Raw genomic sequence first — 17329 nt, 5'->3', positions numbered from 1 at the left:
CTTACTGTGATGAATCAGCATTTTAGGGCAGCCTCAGCTCATTGTAGCTACTGGGCAGAATGCTGCCCTCTGAAGTTCTATGGGAGCCCAGTCAAAAGAACCAGCCCATCAGAGTTATTATTAGAACATGCCGAAAAGGGCAAGAGGGACTGAAGAACAACCGTAGGGAGAATTTGCTCAAATAAAAGGGGAACTGAATGACAAAAAGATTTAAGAACCTTCCTGAAGCTTCTCCTCCTCCTCCTGCACATCCTAGAAATTACAGTATTGCTCTTCTATCCTTGCTTCATTTGAGAAGGAAAAAAAAAACAGTGAAGTCAAAGGGAGTGAGTCAGGAAGGAAAGTCAGACCCCTGTGTTGTGCCAGTCGATTAAAGCACAGCACAATTGTATGCTTTTCTTAGACCATAAGACTGTCTGACTTTCTTCCTGACTTTTCTAAATAGTAAAAAAAACAAAAAAAGTTTTAAGGACACAAGTTCATCTTAACAATCTGCTTAGTAAAACTGCTTCTAGTAAAATTCAGCTTTGAAACTATTCAAATGTTGTATGAATTCATTTTTTTGATTTTTTAAAACTGTTTAAAATACAGTAGATTCAGTAATTCCATTGCTTTTCTACGCTTGTACTTTACACCTTTAAGACTGTTAAATTGTTTTTCTTTTCTTTTTAACAGAGACACGTTATGATATTTGGAACTATGTTTCAACATGGGTTTCTTTAAAAAAAATCACTTTTTTTTTAAAACAGGGAATGGGTATGGCAACCCCCGAAACTCACCAGGTTTGCTGGTCTCACCTGGAAACTTGAATAAGAATATGCAAGCAAAGTCTCCACCACCGATGAATCTGGGAATGAACAACCGTAAACCAGATCTCCGAGTCCTTATTCCACCAGGCAGCAAGAATGCAATGCCATCAGTGGTAATACTAGACTACATTTTAATGCATTTTCTGTTGCCTTCTTAATATTTTGCTTCCTATAATGAATTCTTAAAATATATTTGATCATTTTTAATAATTCCTCAAATTCAACTATAAAAACAAAACAGTGGCTCTGCTAGGACACTTGGTGTCCAACTATAGCTTCTGTTATTATCGTGTACTTTTTTTTTTTCCTTTTGAAATAGGAAAAAAAAAAAGAGTGTTCAGGAAAGGCCCATTGATAATGCTGGTGTCAGGGCACATGGACAATATCCTCATTGTGGTGTCTCTAGTTTCTATTTAGAAAGAATCATTCATTCTACATCACTATTTTATGTCAGATATTCAGTTGGCAAGAGAATAAAATTTGCAGAATATTAAGGTGTTAATGGTTTTTTAACTGTATTCTTTGATTGATGTTTTCAAGGTGTTGAAAATACAAAGTATTTTCTATAATTTCAAAAAAAGATTTTCTCCTATTAGATTCCTTTCTTATATTCATTTCAGTAATGATGGTTAGTGTGTCTTATACATCTGTGCTTAAACTCAATTTAAGCTTCCATGCCAATAACATAATAGCCAAAGACAAACTGTTTTTAAATCCCATACACTCTAAGAATAGGGGTCACATTTTACAACGATAAAGGGGTAATAGTCATTTCTAAGAAGGAATAAAATAATACATAAAAAATCCCTGGGCCTATGTACTTTTCTGATTTCTTCTTGTACCTGACAATCTACAGTTTATTATAGTGGGGCTAGATTTGACGTTAAAAGGCCTCATATCAATGTTCTGCAAATTAGTTTATTATTAGAGGGAGAACATTATAAACACCTGATTTTTTTTAAATATTCTGTAGATAGATTTTGTTCATGCTGTAAACACATTTCTTCCTCCTATTCGGTGATGTATCAGGGCAAAACTTGTACTGTGAGCTGATTAATATATTATGGCACAGTACAAATTAATTTTGAAAATTTCCCTCCCCCCAAAATCACATAAAATGGAGTAACCCCTTTTGAAAAAACTGAAATTAATAAATATGGTCTCCTACAGGGCTATACTCCAGCAGACTGAAGCAGTGACAAGCTGTCTCTATCAATGATTTATTCTAGGGCTCTTAAAGCTGATATACTTTCCTGGGGATTCTATCTACGAATGGCCAGGGCTCTGGCAACCAGGTGCCACTCTCCAGCCTCACCCACCAGTGAGACTTGGTAGTGTCATCTTTTCTCTGGTGGTGAAATAATGAATGCTGAAACAATGACCTGTGCTGAAAACGGGATAGATTGTCTTCACATTTGAGACAAACATCTCATTAGAGGAAACAAAGAATGCCTTTGTGAGGAGTTATTTTTATAGACTGGGTTCAAAAACTGTTTAAACTATTGTGCCTATCAGAAGATGCTTTTCATTATGTTGAAAGGAATTTGCCCAATGATAAATATTTACTCGCACTAATTATTAATACTCCTTTCCTACGCTCTCAGTCTGAGGATGTCGATCTGCTTTTGGTAAGTGGTGGTAGCGCTCCCTTAAATTTAATCATGCAAAGAAACTGATTGTTATTTTTAGATAGAGTTGGTGCCTGTGGTGAAATTGAGAAACGTTAGAGATTACCACAAAGGGTCGATATTGCTAAATTTTTAAATATTTATAATTTCCAGTATGCTTCAGAGGTGAAAAGAACATTGGGTCATTATATTTTCCAACTTAACCTCTCTCTATGTAGTGCCAAGTTTTAAACAGTGTGTCTGCTTTGTAGCATACAAAAAGAACTTAAAACTCTCTGGTTAGGTATTTTATATCCTTATTATGATGTATTTTTTTCTAGTAATTAGGTTTCTTGTAGTCATTAGGTTTAAGTGGACCTTAAACCTTCTTGAAGTAAAGGAGTTACAGATAAATGTTAACTGCTTTGCTTCCTAGTTTGAGAGAAGTTTGTTTTAAACAGGGTTTGAAAGAATGAAGTGGTCAGAGCACCATCTTCTGGTCAAAGTTTGACATACAGCATTACTATGGTACTGCTTATAGAATTTCACATAAAAACCATTATTGTTGACTTTAATGAAAAAATTTTTTGCATTTGAATGAGGATTGAAACAATGGAAGTACAGTATACATATTTCATCAGTTTTCCACATGGTCTGTTTTTACCCACAATAAAGCTATCCTGCTTGTTACTAGTTCAGTTGCCTAGGAGATACTGATGTAATGGGTTACTATGGCAACAGCTGGTCTCTTGAAGGATTGTAAATGATAGGGTTGGCAGAGTTCATAGAGGCACATGTTAAATGATTAATTTCATGAAATTTGTACCAAGATATGTTTTAATGTGAAAACTTATACTGAAATCTAATATGTTTAATTTATTTGAAATCAATCAATAATGTCCTTTTTATTTACTTTAATAGAATCAAAGGATAAATAACTCCCAGTCTGCTCAGTCATTGGCCACCCCAGTGGTTTCCGTAGCAACTCCTACTTTACCAGGACAAGGAATGGGAGGGTATCCATCAGCCATTTCAACAACATATGGTACTGGTGAGTATCTTCATAAAGTATAAATACTACATTTAATAACAAGAAAGCAAGACAAAAAAAAAGTCTATCTTCTTAGTCAGTCAAGAACATCTATGGTGATCCCTTGTGTATATGCATAATACTGAAATGTCACCTATATTTCTGTTAAGATCAGTTGAACTTAGAGATCTTTTTTTTTTTCTTAAGTAGTTGAAAGTCTCATTAACCCAACTTGATAGATAAGAAATGTCAGGAAATCTAAGATATCACTTCATCGTTTTACATAGAAAGGATGCTTTTTATGAGCTCTGTCTCTTACAATGTTATTTAGGAAACCTTCTAGTTGATGAAATGTAGGAGTCTGAATAATGTACATAATATAGTCCAGCACTGTAATGATGATGCATCCTAGAAATTTATACTTTTAATATTTAGATGATTTTATCTGGAGTGGAAGAGTAACTTCCCCCCAACATTTAGTATTTTCCTTTTTTAATTAAAAAAATGACACCCTTGTCTTTCTTACATAAAATAATTGCAGTTATGAAAGTGTTTGGAAATAAAAATGTTGATTCTGTTCACTATTTAATCATTTTAAAATTAATTATTTCTCCATGATTATCTTTTTCCCCCCAATCTAGAGTACTCCCTGAGTAGTGCAGATTTATCATCTCTCTCTGGGTTTAATACAGCCAGTGCCCTTCATCTTGGTTCAGTAACTGGCTGGCAACAGCAACACCTACATAACATGCCACCATCTGCCCTCAGTCAACTGGGGTAAGCAATATTATTTTTATATTATAGTCTTTTAAGAGATAAAGCTGCTTTTTAAAAATGTAGTAAGGTATTACAATCCACTAACCTATAGTGTATTACTATACTATAACCTTCATTGAAACTGTAAACAACTATCAGATCAACACCTTTATAAAGCATGTAGTTTAATTGCAATCTTCTATATCTTTTAATAAGAAAGGTAAATTTTTATTGATGGCTTAAGTCTTCCATTTATATTAGCAAAATGCATTGCTATTTCTTTCGGGGCAGCATTAAATAAAATAGAAAACATATTTTTAGGTTTTTCTCCAAGCAAGATATAAAGTTCATTTGAGATAGAGAATAAATTTGCAATTGGTAGTTCTAAAAAGTTTCTAACATAATTGAGAAAAACTTATTTAGGATAAGTGAAAATAAAATTTTACATGGTTAAAATCTGATCATAGAATTGTCATATTTCCATCTGTTCAAGTGACATACAGGCTTCATATATTTGTAACTGCCCTGTAAAAATATAACCTAATTACTTAAATCTGGATAGAATACTTAATTTTTGTTTTCTGAAACCAGAAAATGTATATCCCTGCCCTCTTGTGGTGGTTTTAGGATATTTCCTTAGTACAAGAGTACCTGTAGTGTTTATAATATAAAGAGATTAATGCCAAAAATAAAAATCAAGCTCATATTTCTAACTAAACAAAGGACTAGGAAATGTTTTAATCTAGAAAATTGTATTAAGCATTACTAATATCTCCATGCTTGTGGTTTTAATTTACAAAAAAAAAAAAACAAAACCCTGTTGAAGCAAGAGGAATATAGTGGTTTGCTTTTGATATTACAGATCCCTGAAATTTGATATTATTATAATGGGCTTTTCATAAAGTTGTTTTTTCATAAGCTATGGGTAACATATTTATTTACAAGGTAATAGGTTACCTAAATCTGTTAATACCATAATGGTACAAAATTCCAAAGAAACTGGATATGCAAATGTCAAATACCCAATCAATACTTAGTCTCAGTTGTTTCCAATGATTTCCTATTTAAATGTAACCAAACATTAACCGAAAAGGATACAAATTAAATCTTGAGTCAACTTTGTTCACTTTTTGTATTCCCATATTGCCATTTCCTAATCTGCATCTCTAAAAAGTCAAATGGCAAAGCTGGTAAAGAACTTTCATACCTCAAAAGCTACATGATTTCATCCATATGAATACTCCCTCCAGTGATGCAAATTACAATCCCTTTGTGATTTTGTACATGATCTTTGTGAATTGTTGTAGTCAGAAAAAAACAAAAAATCCATCCCCTGGTGGCCATCTTCCTGGAGGCAAACCTCTCTGAATGTAGTTGTACATGAAACCTAGTTCATCAAACTTATAGAAACCTTCTACTTTAATAATGTTGGCCAGAGTTTGCATTTTGCTTACATAAACTTCCAGAACTCCAATTCAATTTTATGATACCAGGAGGATCAGGGTAGAATTTCAATAGAGAAGAGATGTAAAAAGAAAGAAATTATCTATCAATTAATTAATTATTTATATAAATGTATTAGTACCTGTGAAGAACTATTAAAGGTAACACCAGAAACCAATATCCTTAAATTTTCTGTAAAATAAAAAGAAGACAACCCTAAGCCATGGAGGCTTTCCCTCAATATTTCTAGCCTGCTTTTCCCTTTAGAAGATAAGGAATTCTTTTATGCTACTTCAGTACACTTTCAGATTTCTTCTGAATCCGGTCAAGTTAGCTGGATCAGTATGTGTGTGTGTGTGTGTGTGTGTGTGTGTGTGTGTGTGTCTGTGTGTCTGTGTCTGTGTGTGTGAGTCTCTGCGCTCGTGTGTGAGTCTTTGTCTATGTTCAGATAGATAAATTTCTAGAAAAAAATTAAGTTAAATTCAGATAAAAGAGCCCAACAGTTGATTGACACTGCTAACTCTTCTAATAGACCACCAATTCCTTTTTTTCACTTTCCAGTGACTGATTTAGAACTAGAGATCAAAAGTAGGATAAGATATCACCTCACAGCATATTTCTCATGTATATTCTAATTTTTCATCATTATCATTAAAGATCCAATATGATCTTACATTAACTGTCTAAATATCTTAAAATGCCAATAGTGTGACTTAACTCCAACTGATTTGGTTACTTCTGATGATCTTTAAATGTAGAAATATTTCAAATATATGCTATCGGTATATTTCTACTCACTTGGCAGTTTTCTCACTTAATCCAGAAATACTAATTTCCCAAGGGAGTGTTATTTAATCATATTTCCAATCATATTCCCAAGGAATAATAAAGTATAAAATAGCAACCAGACTCACATCTTTTTCTTTCCCTATATGTGGTATTACATTGCTATACCACAACAGTGAACCCATTCTGTCCAATATTGTCGTCTAGGTAATTTTTTTAAACTTTTCGATCAAAATGATCATCAAAAGATTTTCTTAGAAATTGACAGTAACAAATCAAAAGCCCCATTATTAGTTTCAAAAGTGGCTTTATTGGGGGCATAAATGATGATATTTTATCACTTTAGGTTATTTTAAAGTTTAAATTCATATTCATTTATATTTTTCATCAATTCTTTGTAATTTTTTAGAAAATGACTACATATTTGCAACCAGATTCTATGCTAGTCAATAAAGGAGTTTCAATAAGTGAGCAAAGGTTTCAGTGGACCAAAATAAATAAAGAATAAATTCAAGCTAGGGGGAGGGGAGTAATTGAGCATTGAATATAGATAAAATCAAAGAAAAAAAAAGGTGATTTGATTTTACACCAAGCTCCCTTCTATGCTTTTTCTCATCATACATGTTTTGCCCAAGAAGTTACCATACTACTTTTCAGTGACTTTTAACTAGTATATAAATAAATATTTGTTGGATTGAAGTCCCTGGATAATATAGCAAATATAACCCTTCTTCTTCTGTCCAAATATTACATATGGCTGTGTGCATGCACAAACATGAGTGCACACACACACACAACCATGAGTGCACACACACAGAGACATGAGTGCACACACACTTAGTCCCTCTTAACACAGTATCTGGTACATACTTACTACTAGTTGACTGACTGAATCACAAACACACACACACACATAGTTGTTATTATTTTTTCCAACTCTTTCTATAAATAATAAGGTATATATATTTTTTAAATACATCTTCCTAGAAAGCAAAGTGTTTCTTTAAAAAGAGAGTTACCTCAAATATGCTAGCCTAATTTGAAGTAATTAAATTACATGAAAAAGTTATTTTAAATAGCAAAAATTCCCCCTGCTACATAACATCTCTCTCAAATGTATCATTTCAGCTACTCAGATTCATTTCATAAGAATCAATTGAAAGACTGACAGCAAATAAGATTAATGTCTTATTGAGACTGGGTCAGATCCAGGATCACAAACTGTTCTGATGTTTTAAAGGGAAGTTGTTTAATATGGAGGAAGCAAGATATTTTGGAATGTCAGCTAAGGCAAAATGGACATTGGCAGTTCAGTGTAATTATCAAAGTGTCACTGAATCTATCGACATTCTACTAAACATAAAGAGAACAATGTGTGTATTATTTTAAGTGGAAATGTCTTTAGACCTTCATAATTATGCTTAAAAAAAATATTTGACATCCGATTCTATCCATCCAATGTAAAGAATGATTCACTTTAGGTGGTAATCTCCTACACAAGTTCCAGAAGTTAGTGGGAGTTTTATGTAGGGAGTAGAGTTGTGGCAGAAGAACCTGGCCCTGCAATATCAGTGGGAGTAAATTGTGTGACTAAGAGTGAAGTTTTTTTAAAAATGGTCATTTTCCATTAAAGTTACTTTTCTTCTTTAAAACTCAACAATACCCATGGGCTTTCCATAGGAAATGCCCCTCTTATTTTAGGTGTTTTTTCCATTATCTAAAATGGCATTCCTCCTAAGCATTTTCAGACATCAATTCTTATGAAGTGGGTGTGCAATGCATATGGTAGACGGCTATTTGTGGGTACAGGCAACTTTGAAAAGGTTAGGTAAAAATAGGTCAGATACTCTAATATATTTTACAGGCGGAGGCAGTAAGAATTTGAATAAAACTATCCAGTCATATTTGATCTCTGATCGAATACGGGGAAAGGTAGGTGTTTTCCCAGTTCTAAATTTGGCATCAGTAGTAAATGATAACTTTCAGTGTGGACTTTAATGTGAGCAGATTGCAGATCAGGCTTTTTCACTCTCCCACATGTTCTACTCAATAGTAGCACATATTCCTCATAATTATCTATGTCCAAAGTAATTTTCTAAATAAACGCCAAACCACAATTTTCTGCTGATTCCCATATCTGAATCTGGCATGAATAATGCTAAATTGGTGTTGTTGTTTTTAATTGACTTTTCTTCATGTTCCAAAATTATTTCTTTAAAAATAAGAAAATAATAAGTAAGAAAACTGACCTATTAACTTCTTGTGTTAGAATAGTCACATAGTATGATGTATTTTGTAACAAAGTACTTAATATAATCATCTAGTCACTGAACTAAAAGTTTCATATTTGTGGACATATTCCCCCAAGATTTTAGAGAGGTTTCTCTAACACATTATTAGAAATATGTTTTTATATATGTAACATATGAATTATATTTATATATATATATATAAAATATCACCAAAAGTCATATTAAAGTATCTGTATGAATATACTTAAAACATTAATAGCTCACAAAGTACATATATAAAATATCACCAAAAGTCATATTAAAGTATTTGTATGAATATACTTAAAACATTAATAGCTCACAAAGTGCTTTCCTCAAAATAGCCCTGTGAGGTAGATGGCAACAATATTCCCACCTCATTCCACTGCTGAAGATGTAACTCAAAAACTCTAAATGTGACTGCACAGTCACGTGATTAGTGAAAGGCAAAATCAGGATTCCCTTACAGGGAAGGATAATTAGTATTCCACTCTTCATCAGAAAAATAATGGTAGTAGGATTGAAAGAATCTAATTGTTTATGAGAATTGAAAAAAATTATACAAATAATGCAAGTCCCTCCCCCACACATGAAAAAAAGATATTTTTATTATTGAGAAAAAAAGTTTGTGAATTTTTTTTAAGGGAATGAAGGTTGGTTTTGGGAGCCTGATTTGTCCACTTAGCTATTGTCTTCACTAATACAATTCACAGAATAATTTTTCATTTCTCTATTTCCTTTTGCCAGTGAAGACAGAATTTAAATTGCAGAGTTGAAAAAGACATTTATTGATGTCACTTTATTTTCAGTTTCCTTAAAGACATATATTGTTAAATATGTGTTTGATTCACCCTAAAAGTATTTAATTAAATTTTAGTCATATAGTCTAATAAAAAAAGAAATCCTTTCTCCAAATTCAAAAGATGGTTTTCTTCCTGCTACAAGACAACAAGCATTTATTGTTTACTCTGTGCTAAGTACTACATAAAATAATCACCAAGTAAAGCTTAAAACAAGAGCAAATATCCCACCTTTGAAATGTAAGATGTAGCATTGTTGTTTGTTGATGTTCTTGTTTTAATTTCTCCCTCACTTAGTCTGTGATTCATATCTGGGAATACAGTAAGACTAAGATAGAATATAACATAATAAATATTTTTAAATTGCTCAAAGAATATAAACATACCTGCAACATCATGTGAAGTCAGTTTGGTGTCTAGATAGATAATATCAAGACTGATTTGCTTCTATAGAATCATAGAGGTTAGAGAAAGAAAATGTTTATTAAAGAAACAAATCATTCTCCTTTCAGATAATTTCCTATATTAAGTGATGCATTAATAGGAGAGGGAAAGTAATTTTTTGCCAGTAGGTGGTGCTTTTGTACAAAACATCACTCATAAACTCTCATTTCTTTCTAATTTCATATTCCTATACATTTTGAGCACTTATTATATCTCCCACAAAAGTGATTCCCTCTGTCATATACTTTCTCCCAAATTTGCATGCACATACTCACATTCACAACAAAATTTAAAATAGCACTTAAGGTCCTCTTTTTAAATTGGAAAATGAAATAGGAGCTTATACCAGCAGATTTGGGGGCCCTTTGTTTGAGATGGGTGGGTCTTCATGTACAAGTCATTATGTTTGTTCTTCCTTGATTTAAAGGGGGGGGGGGGATTTTTGAAATTTCCTAGCGAAGCAGGAAGCAGGTTGTGCTGGTATACATAGTATATGTCAACCTTCTTTGCCATGGTATCCTCCTGGTGTATAGAACAGCAGTCCTGTTTTTACCTTAGAATGCTCCCAACTTCCGCACGAAACCTTTTATTTGGGTGATCCTGGCCAATGACAGTTTATCTATCAGTATCCTTTGAAAGGTTGGTTTAATTCTTCTTTCCTAAGACCTGTAGATCACTATTTCTTCTATATTTTGAAGGAAGTGCAAGCTCTTGAGGAATACAAGGAAGAACAAATGTTCTAAGCACAACTGTATCACCACCAGGTTTTCTTTGTAATATGCTTCTCCCATCCAGTCTCACATACCTGACCATATATGCCTTTAGAATAATAGGGAGACATACATTCAGCATTTTCTTTATTCTTATAGTTTCACATGCCTGGCAATGCCTGACTAACATTAATGGAAGTAATATAGTTGGAGAAAATGAACTCTATTTTCATCCTGCATAGTTAAGTAGGAATAAAGAATTTCCACTTATTTACATGTATTGTCAAGGGTAAAATCTTACATTCATTTATAACTACCTGAAAAATATCAATAGATATATTCACCTTTCAGCTCCCAGTCTCCTTTCCTCTTTCAGCTCCCTGATCCTACACAAAAGAGAAATATTTACTATATGGAGAGCTTTGTGGGCCTTATTCATCTGAAGCTTAAAAATCTCTCCACTTTCCATAAAAAGGATACAACTTGATTATTCATATGCTTATTTAGTCACTATATAAAGCCTTCATCATAAGTTTTTAGGTGCATACATATAAAAATAATGTCAAAACACAGTCTTACTGATTAGGGAGGTCTCATTTGAGAACTAGATACTATGCCCTCAGGTCCTACAAAATGTAAAGCAAAATTTCAAGGATGCAGAAAAATCTCTTACCACCATCTCTTGGACCATAATTCTGGGCACTGCCACCCAGATCCCTTTGAAAGCTCTTAGGTACTATGTCAGAGCCTAGAGAGAAAGGATGCCTAAGGCCTGAACCAGTTAAATATTGGAATTGCTACAAGGTTTAAAAAAAAAAAAACAACAGCATCACTTTGAATTATATTGAGTTAGTGATGCTTCAGTTTTCCACTCAGTCTAAATATTTCCTTAGGTACCCTTCACCCTCTTGACATACACAAGAATTGGTATGAGTCTTTAAGCTGATGTTTATGTGGATGAGAGTGATTGTGCGTTCCTGGGGGCTCCAGGCCTCCTCAATCTGTAACTGGGTTTCCTTTCCTCCTACAGAGCTTGCACTAGCACTCACTTATCTCAGAGTACAAATCTCTCCCTGCCTTCTACTCAAAGCCTCAACATCAAGTCAGAACCTGTTTCTCCTCCTAGAGACCGTACCACCACCCCCTCGAGATACCCACAGCATACGCGCCACGAGGCGGGGAGATCTCCTGTTGACAGCTTGAGCAGCTGTAGCAGTTCGTATGATGGGAGCGACCGAGAGGATCATCGGAATGAATTCCACTCCCCCATTGGACTCACCAGACCTTCGCCGGACGAAAGGGAAAGTCCCTCAGTCAAGCGCATGCGGCTTTCTGAAGGATGGGCAACATGATCAAATTATTACCTACTAGTTTTTTTTTTTTTTCTTGCAGTGTGTGTGTGCTATACCTTAATGGGGAATGGGGGGTCGATATGCATTATATGTGCCGTGTGTGGACAAAAAAGTCAGGTACTCTGTTTTGTAAAAGTACTTTTAAATTGCCTCAGTGATACAGTATAAAGGTAAACAGAAATGCTGAGATAGGCTTAGCACTTGAGTTGTACAACAGAACACTTGTACAAAATAGATTTTAAGGCTAACTTCTTTTCACTGTTGTGCTCCTTTGCAAAATGTATGTTACAATAGATAGTGTCATGTTGCAGGTTCAACGTTATTTACATGTAAATAGACAAAAGGAAACATTTGCCAGAAGTGGCAGATCTTTACTGAGAGAGAAAGCAGCTGTTATGCAACATATAGAAAATGTATAGATGTTTTGACAGACCCAGCAATGGGTGGCCACTGGTCAATGTTAGAAACAGATGAGGTCACCTAACATAGCAATGATGCTCACAAACATTCAGGCATATCATTGGAGTATGGCACTCAGTTTAAAGGATCAAAGACATTTAAAAGAGGACCATACTTATAAAAATGTGGAGTTTGAGGGCTAACGTATTTAATTTTTAAAAATTCTGGGTCTGCATCACTTATTAAATAAAAATATAAAAATATGTACATTACATTTTGCTTATTTTCATATAAAAAGTAAGACAGAGTTTGCAAAGCATTTGTGGCTTTTTGTAGTTTACTTAAGCCAAAATGTGTTTTTTTTTCTTGATAGCTTCGCTAATATTTTAAACAGTCCTGAAAAAAGCAAAAGGGACTTTTTGTATAGAAAGCACTACCCTAAGCCATGAAGAACTCCATGCTTTGCTAACCAAGATAACTGTTTTCTCTTTGTAGAAGTTTTGTTTTTGAAATGTGTATTTCTAATTATATAAAATATTAAGAATCTTTTAAAAAATCTGTGAAATTAACATGCTTGTGTATAGCTTTCTAATATATAATAATTATGGTAATAGCAGAAGTTTTTTGTTATCTTAATAGTGGGAGGGGGGTATATTTGTGCAGTTGCACATTTAAGTAACTATTTTCTTTCAGTTTTCTTTTACTCTGCATACATTTTACAAAATCAAGATCAGTTGTCAAAAGGATAACCTGTGGGGTTAGATTTACCACATCATAACCTAAATCATTTTAAAAACTACATTTGCAATTTATTGGGTGAACAGACATCCATTGTATATATTGATTAGTTCTTTCAGTTTTGAATTTTTGGGTTTTTTTGCATTTTACCAAATGCAGGGCCCCATTTCTGATCTTAGGTATACTATACCCCTGTGCATCTTGGAATTCAATAAGTATGTATCACAATTTGACCTTTATCCTAAATCACCTGGTTGGTATTCAGCCCACTATAATTTGATATATAGTACTCGGTTTTTTTTTAATCTGCCTGGAATGGGCTTTGAGTGGTGGTACATTACATCCTGAAGATATGTCAGAAAAAAAAATGTGATTGATGTGGAGGTAACCCAGTGAATGAGTTATATTTGCCCACATTTAGAGAAAATATGAAGAAACTTGATGCTACAGAAAAGAAATAGAAACAAGTACCCAGTGTTGTATTATTTTAACTTGTACTCAACAAACCTTGTTGATACCATAAGGCTGTTGTTGAGTGAGCCCAGTGTATCAGGCAACCCCACAATGTCACTTCTGCATAAGGCATGTATGTCATATTTTTTTTCCTTCAATAAAGAGAGTTAATAGCCATTGCAAGAAAACCCATTTAAGATCCTCTATGTCCCTTTTCGTTCAAAAAAAATGACTTATTGAACATATGTCTCTGGGGATTATTTTCTGGGTCATTCCCCTTTAAGAAGTTAGTGCCATAAGAAATGCTTATATTCTCCAAGAGTCATTTCAGTTTTTGAAAGACTATAGGAACAATTTCCTTCACATGGTTTGTGGAGATCAAGTTTCATCTCCCAATCAGATGCATTGACACTCGCAGCAAAAACAAAACAAAACAAAAATGATGCAGTCAGCACAAACAAATCCAATTTAGTTAGGGCATGCAAGACCCATTCCCCATCAACTTGCCTAGGTTTTGTGTATTTCTCATCATAAAAGGCTGCCGCTGGGTGGCAGAAGCCAAGAGATTTTACTCACTGGACTCTATTTTCCTAACTGAAATTTCCAATTAGTTCTCTGGTTTGTGCCTGACTAGGATGCCAGTCTGCCTTGTGCTCATATTTTGTATACTCTAAGCAGAATACAATTCAGCTCATTCATACATCCTATTTGATAAGATGACCATGGAACATGGAAAGAAAGATATTTATGCAGAGGAAAAGCGGAACTGGATCCCTGACCTATTAAATGCAAACACACATAGACACACACGATACTCAAAGCCACTCTCCTAACCTTAAGCATGATCCCATTCTTAGAGTCTCTTGCTGAGATTTTTAACTTGACGTGTATAAAATATGCAAATATGTCACAAATGTGCTTTGTCATTTCAAAACACTTTGGGTTTCTCAGAATTGTTAGTAGAAACTTGTCAGTGGGTGGGGAGGGGGTCAGTCTATGAAAATACGAAGAATAGCCATATTAGTAGTTTACCTTGCAATTTGCCTCAGCAACACAGGAAAAAAGGAATAGTGAGTTTCTAAGGGGGTGGTTGTTTAAAGTAAGCTAAAGAACCAGCAGAAGCCAGGGTGAAGATGAAGCCTTGGCTATTTATAGCAGTTCTGACAATGGTTTTATAAGAACATTTAAAAGAAAAGAATCACTTGAAAATGGATGCCAGTCACCTCTTGTTCCCACCACTGAATTCATCTGAAGTGGTGGCAAGATAGTGAAGGGATAATCTGAGAATTTTTAAAAGATGATTTAATGAGAAGCACAACTTTGAATATGATGAGTCACTTTCTGTCAACAATAACTGTCTATCTTTTTTACCCTTGTACCTTTCTCGGTAATTTACCATTTACTGTATTTGCAAAGCTAATTTTGTTTTTTTTTTCACAGAGATTCCTTTGTATGTAAGGAGTTTGGGGCAGAGCCCTGAGGGAGTATTACTTTACAGAACCCAAGCTGCAGAAATCTTTTTTTTTTTTTTAGGCAACACTCTTCATTGCAAGTTAAAATACCCCCAAAGTGGCATTTTGTTCACTCTCAAGGATTGTAATTGCTAATCCTTAATTTAAGAGGTTTTCAGCAACATCATTAAACTGAATTATTGGTGACAATGATATGATATACATAAGCTGCACAATCTGTATATTGTATGCATTGGTGCCTTTCATTTTGAGGCTGTTCATTTCAACATTTTTGAAAGTTCAGTTTTATAGCAAAAAGGCATATTTTTCCCAAAGGCAGAATCTAACTGTTTTGTAATGATGAATATGAAAATACCTGTCATCCTCAGATCATTTTCAGGTTAACTAAAGTGAGAATTTTTAAAATAACAATGCCAATTCTCTCTTAACAAGAATGTCAGCCCTCTTGTACTTGGACATGTTTGTTTTATCTTTCCCACCCAAGTCTTTAACTTAGGCATAGAGATTTTTTTTTGCCCCTTTCTTCTTGTGTTTCCTTCAGAAAATAAATGCTATGTATTTCTTTTTTTTAAGCCACTTGAAACCTCAATAAAGGCTGTTGCCTAAACATGGAATACTTCATCTGTTCCTGTTTGTGCCATCTGCTGTGATGTCGTCACTTATATGGCGTTAATTTCCTGCCACTACAGATCTTTTGAAGGACTGATGGGATATTGGTATATGTTAGAATGCTTCAGATTGTAGATGTAATAAGAGGCTTTTGTTAATATGTTTTAACCAAAGATGTGGAGCAATCCAAGCTTTTAGCCACATACCGTCTGCACCAAATTTGTCCATTTGGGTTATTTTTATAATCGGGTGTTACATTTTGCCTGCGCATACCTCAAATTGATCCATACCTCACTCTGATTCAGAGAGGTCAACTAAATGACAGATTTTTTTCACTCTAAATGCTACTACCTGTGTTCTCTTAGAGTAGAGCAGAAATGGGTCACTGTAGGCATAGTACTTGGATTGCTTCAGATGGTTTGCTGTATCCTTTTTTCTTCTTTTTTTTTCTTTTTCTGGGGACTTGTTTCCATTAAATGACAGTAATTCAAAAGTAGCTTGTAAATGAGGGCATACAAGCATTTGCAACAAATATTAAAATAGAGGCTCACAGCGGCATAAGCTGGACTTTGTCGCCACTAGATGACAAGATGTTATAACTAAGTTAAACCACATCTGTGTATCTCAAGGGACTTAATTCAGCTGTCTGTAGTGAACAAAAGTGGGAAATTTTCAAAAGTTTCTCCTGCTGGAAATAAGGTATAATTTGTATTTTGCAGACAATTCAGTAAAGTTACTGGCTTTCTTAGTGATGCAGTGTCTGTGGTGCATTTCTTTAATTAGTGTTTTACTGTTGAAATTTGTTCCATTTTGCCACATTTTTTAAAGTAACTTCTACCACAAGGACACCTCTTTCTTAGCTTTGACAAATTTCATTTTCAGAAAGCATACACAAAGATAGAGATGTATATAAACAAAAGGATCTATCTATATTAGTAGACAAATATATGCTTGTGTAGATTGTGAATTTGATCTCATGTCTGTTTGTTCTGCTAGTTTAGGAATTATAAGGCCCTGTCATTGGTTAAATACTTCTGTTACTGTAATTATATGATAGGTCTTTCATAGCCTGGTTTCTTCATATGGATCTCTTCCTGAGGTTAGTGTGAGGGCCATAGCCAAGCTGATAGAAAATGGTGTTGGTGGTTGCTGTTGTTTTACTGTGAAGTTCTAAAGGAAAATCTGTACCATAAATGTTTCTCTTTTTTGTATGACATTTAATTTAAACAGCAGTGTTGGAAACTTACAGTTTTTAAATTATGTGAGCTATTTAACAGTTAGGAGAGTCTATATATTTTCATTTTTATAAAAATAACACATTAATTGTCAAAGTTACAATTATATTTTTCAAAAGAAATGCACCTAGGGAAGTCAACATGCCAAATTATAGAAGGAGGAAAGGAAGGAAGGAAGGAAGGAAGGAAGGAAGGAAGGAAGGAAGGAAGGAAGGAAGGAAGGAAGGAAGGAAGGAAGGAAGGAAGGAAGGAAGGAAGGAAGGAAGGAAGGAAGGAAGGAAGGAAGGGAAGGAGAGAGGAAGGGAGGAAGGAAGGGAAGGAGAGAGGGAGGAAGGAAGGGAAGGAGAGAGGGAGGGAGGGAGGAAGGAAGGAAAGAAGGGAGGGAGGGAGGAAGGAAGGGAGGAAGGAAGGAAGGA

The 17329-nt window shown here is 34.3% G+C and overlaps 1 protein-coding gene across 5 annotated transcripts in view; it reads left to right on the top strand.

The window, feature by feature from the left end:
* MEF2C (myocyte enhancer factor 2C) overlaps positions 1-16430 on the top strand; it is a 221434-nt gene extending 205004 nt beyond the window's left edge. For 3 of the 5 annotated variants that reach the window (XM_069085074.1, XM_069085078.1, XM_069085073.1), the window contains 4 exons: positions 750-922; positions 3338-3467; positions 4088-4223; positions 11686-16430. In XM_069085074.1, the coding sequence (XP_068941175.1) occupies positions 750-922; positions 3338-3467; positions 4088-4223; positions 11686-12007 (761 nt within the window). In that variant the 3' untranslated portion in view covers positions 12008-16430. The remainder of the gene's footprint in view (positions 1-749; positions 923-3337; positions 3468-4087; positions 4224-11685) is intronic. The other 2 variants (XM_069085077.1, XM_069085076.1) reach the window with 1 other exon arrangement.
* The last annotated feature ends 899 nt before the right edge of the window (positions 16431-17329 follow it).

This window comes from Petaurus breviceps, unplaced genomic scaffold (assembly GCF_028583685.1).
Source record: "Petaurus breviceps papuanus isolate PSGF00001 unplaced genomic scaffold, PetGlider_PUasm1.0 175, whole genome shotgun sequence".
Classification (NCBI taxonomy): domain Eukaryota; kingdom Metazoa; phylum Chordata; class Mammalia; order Diprotodontia; family Petauridae; genus Petaurus; species Petaurus breviceps.
Note: the sequence above shows the minus strand (reverse complement) of the source record. Positions and strands in the feature narration are given on the sequence as shown.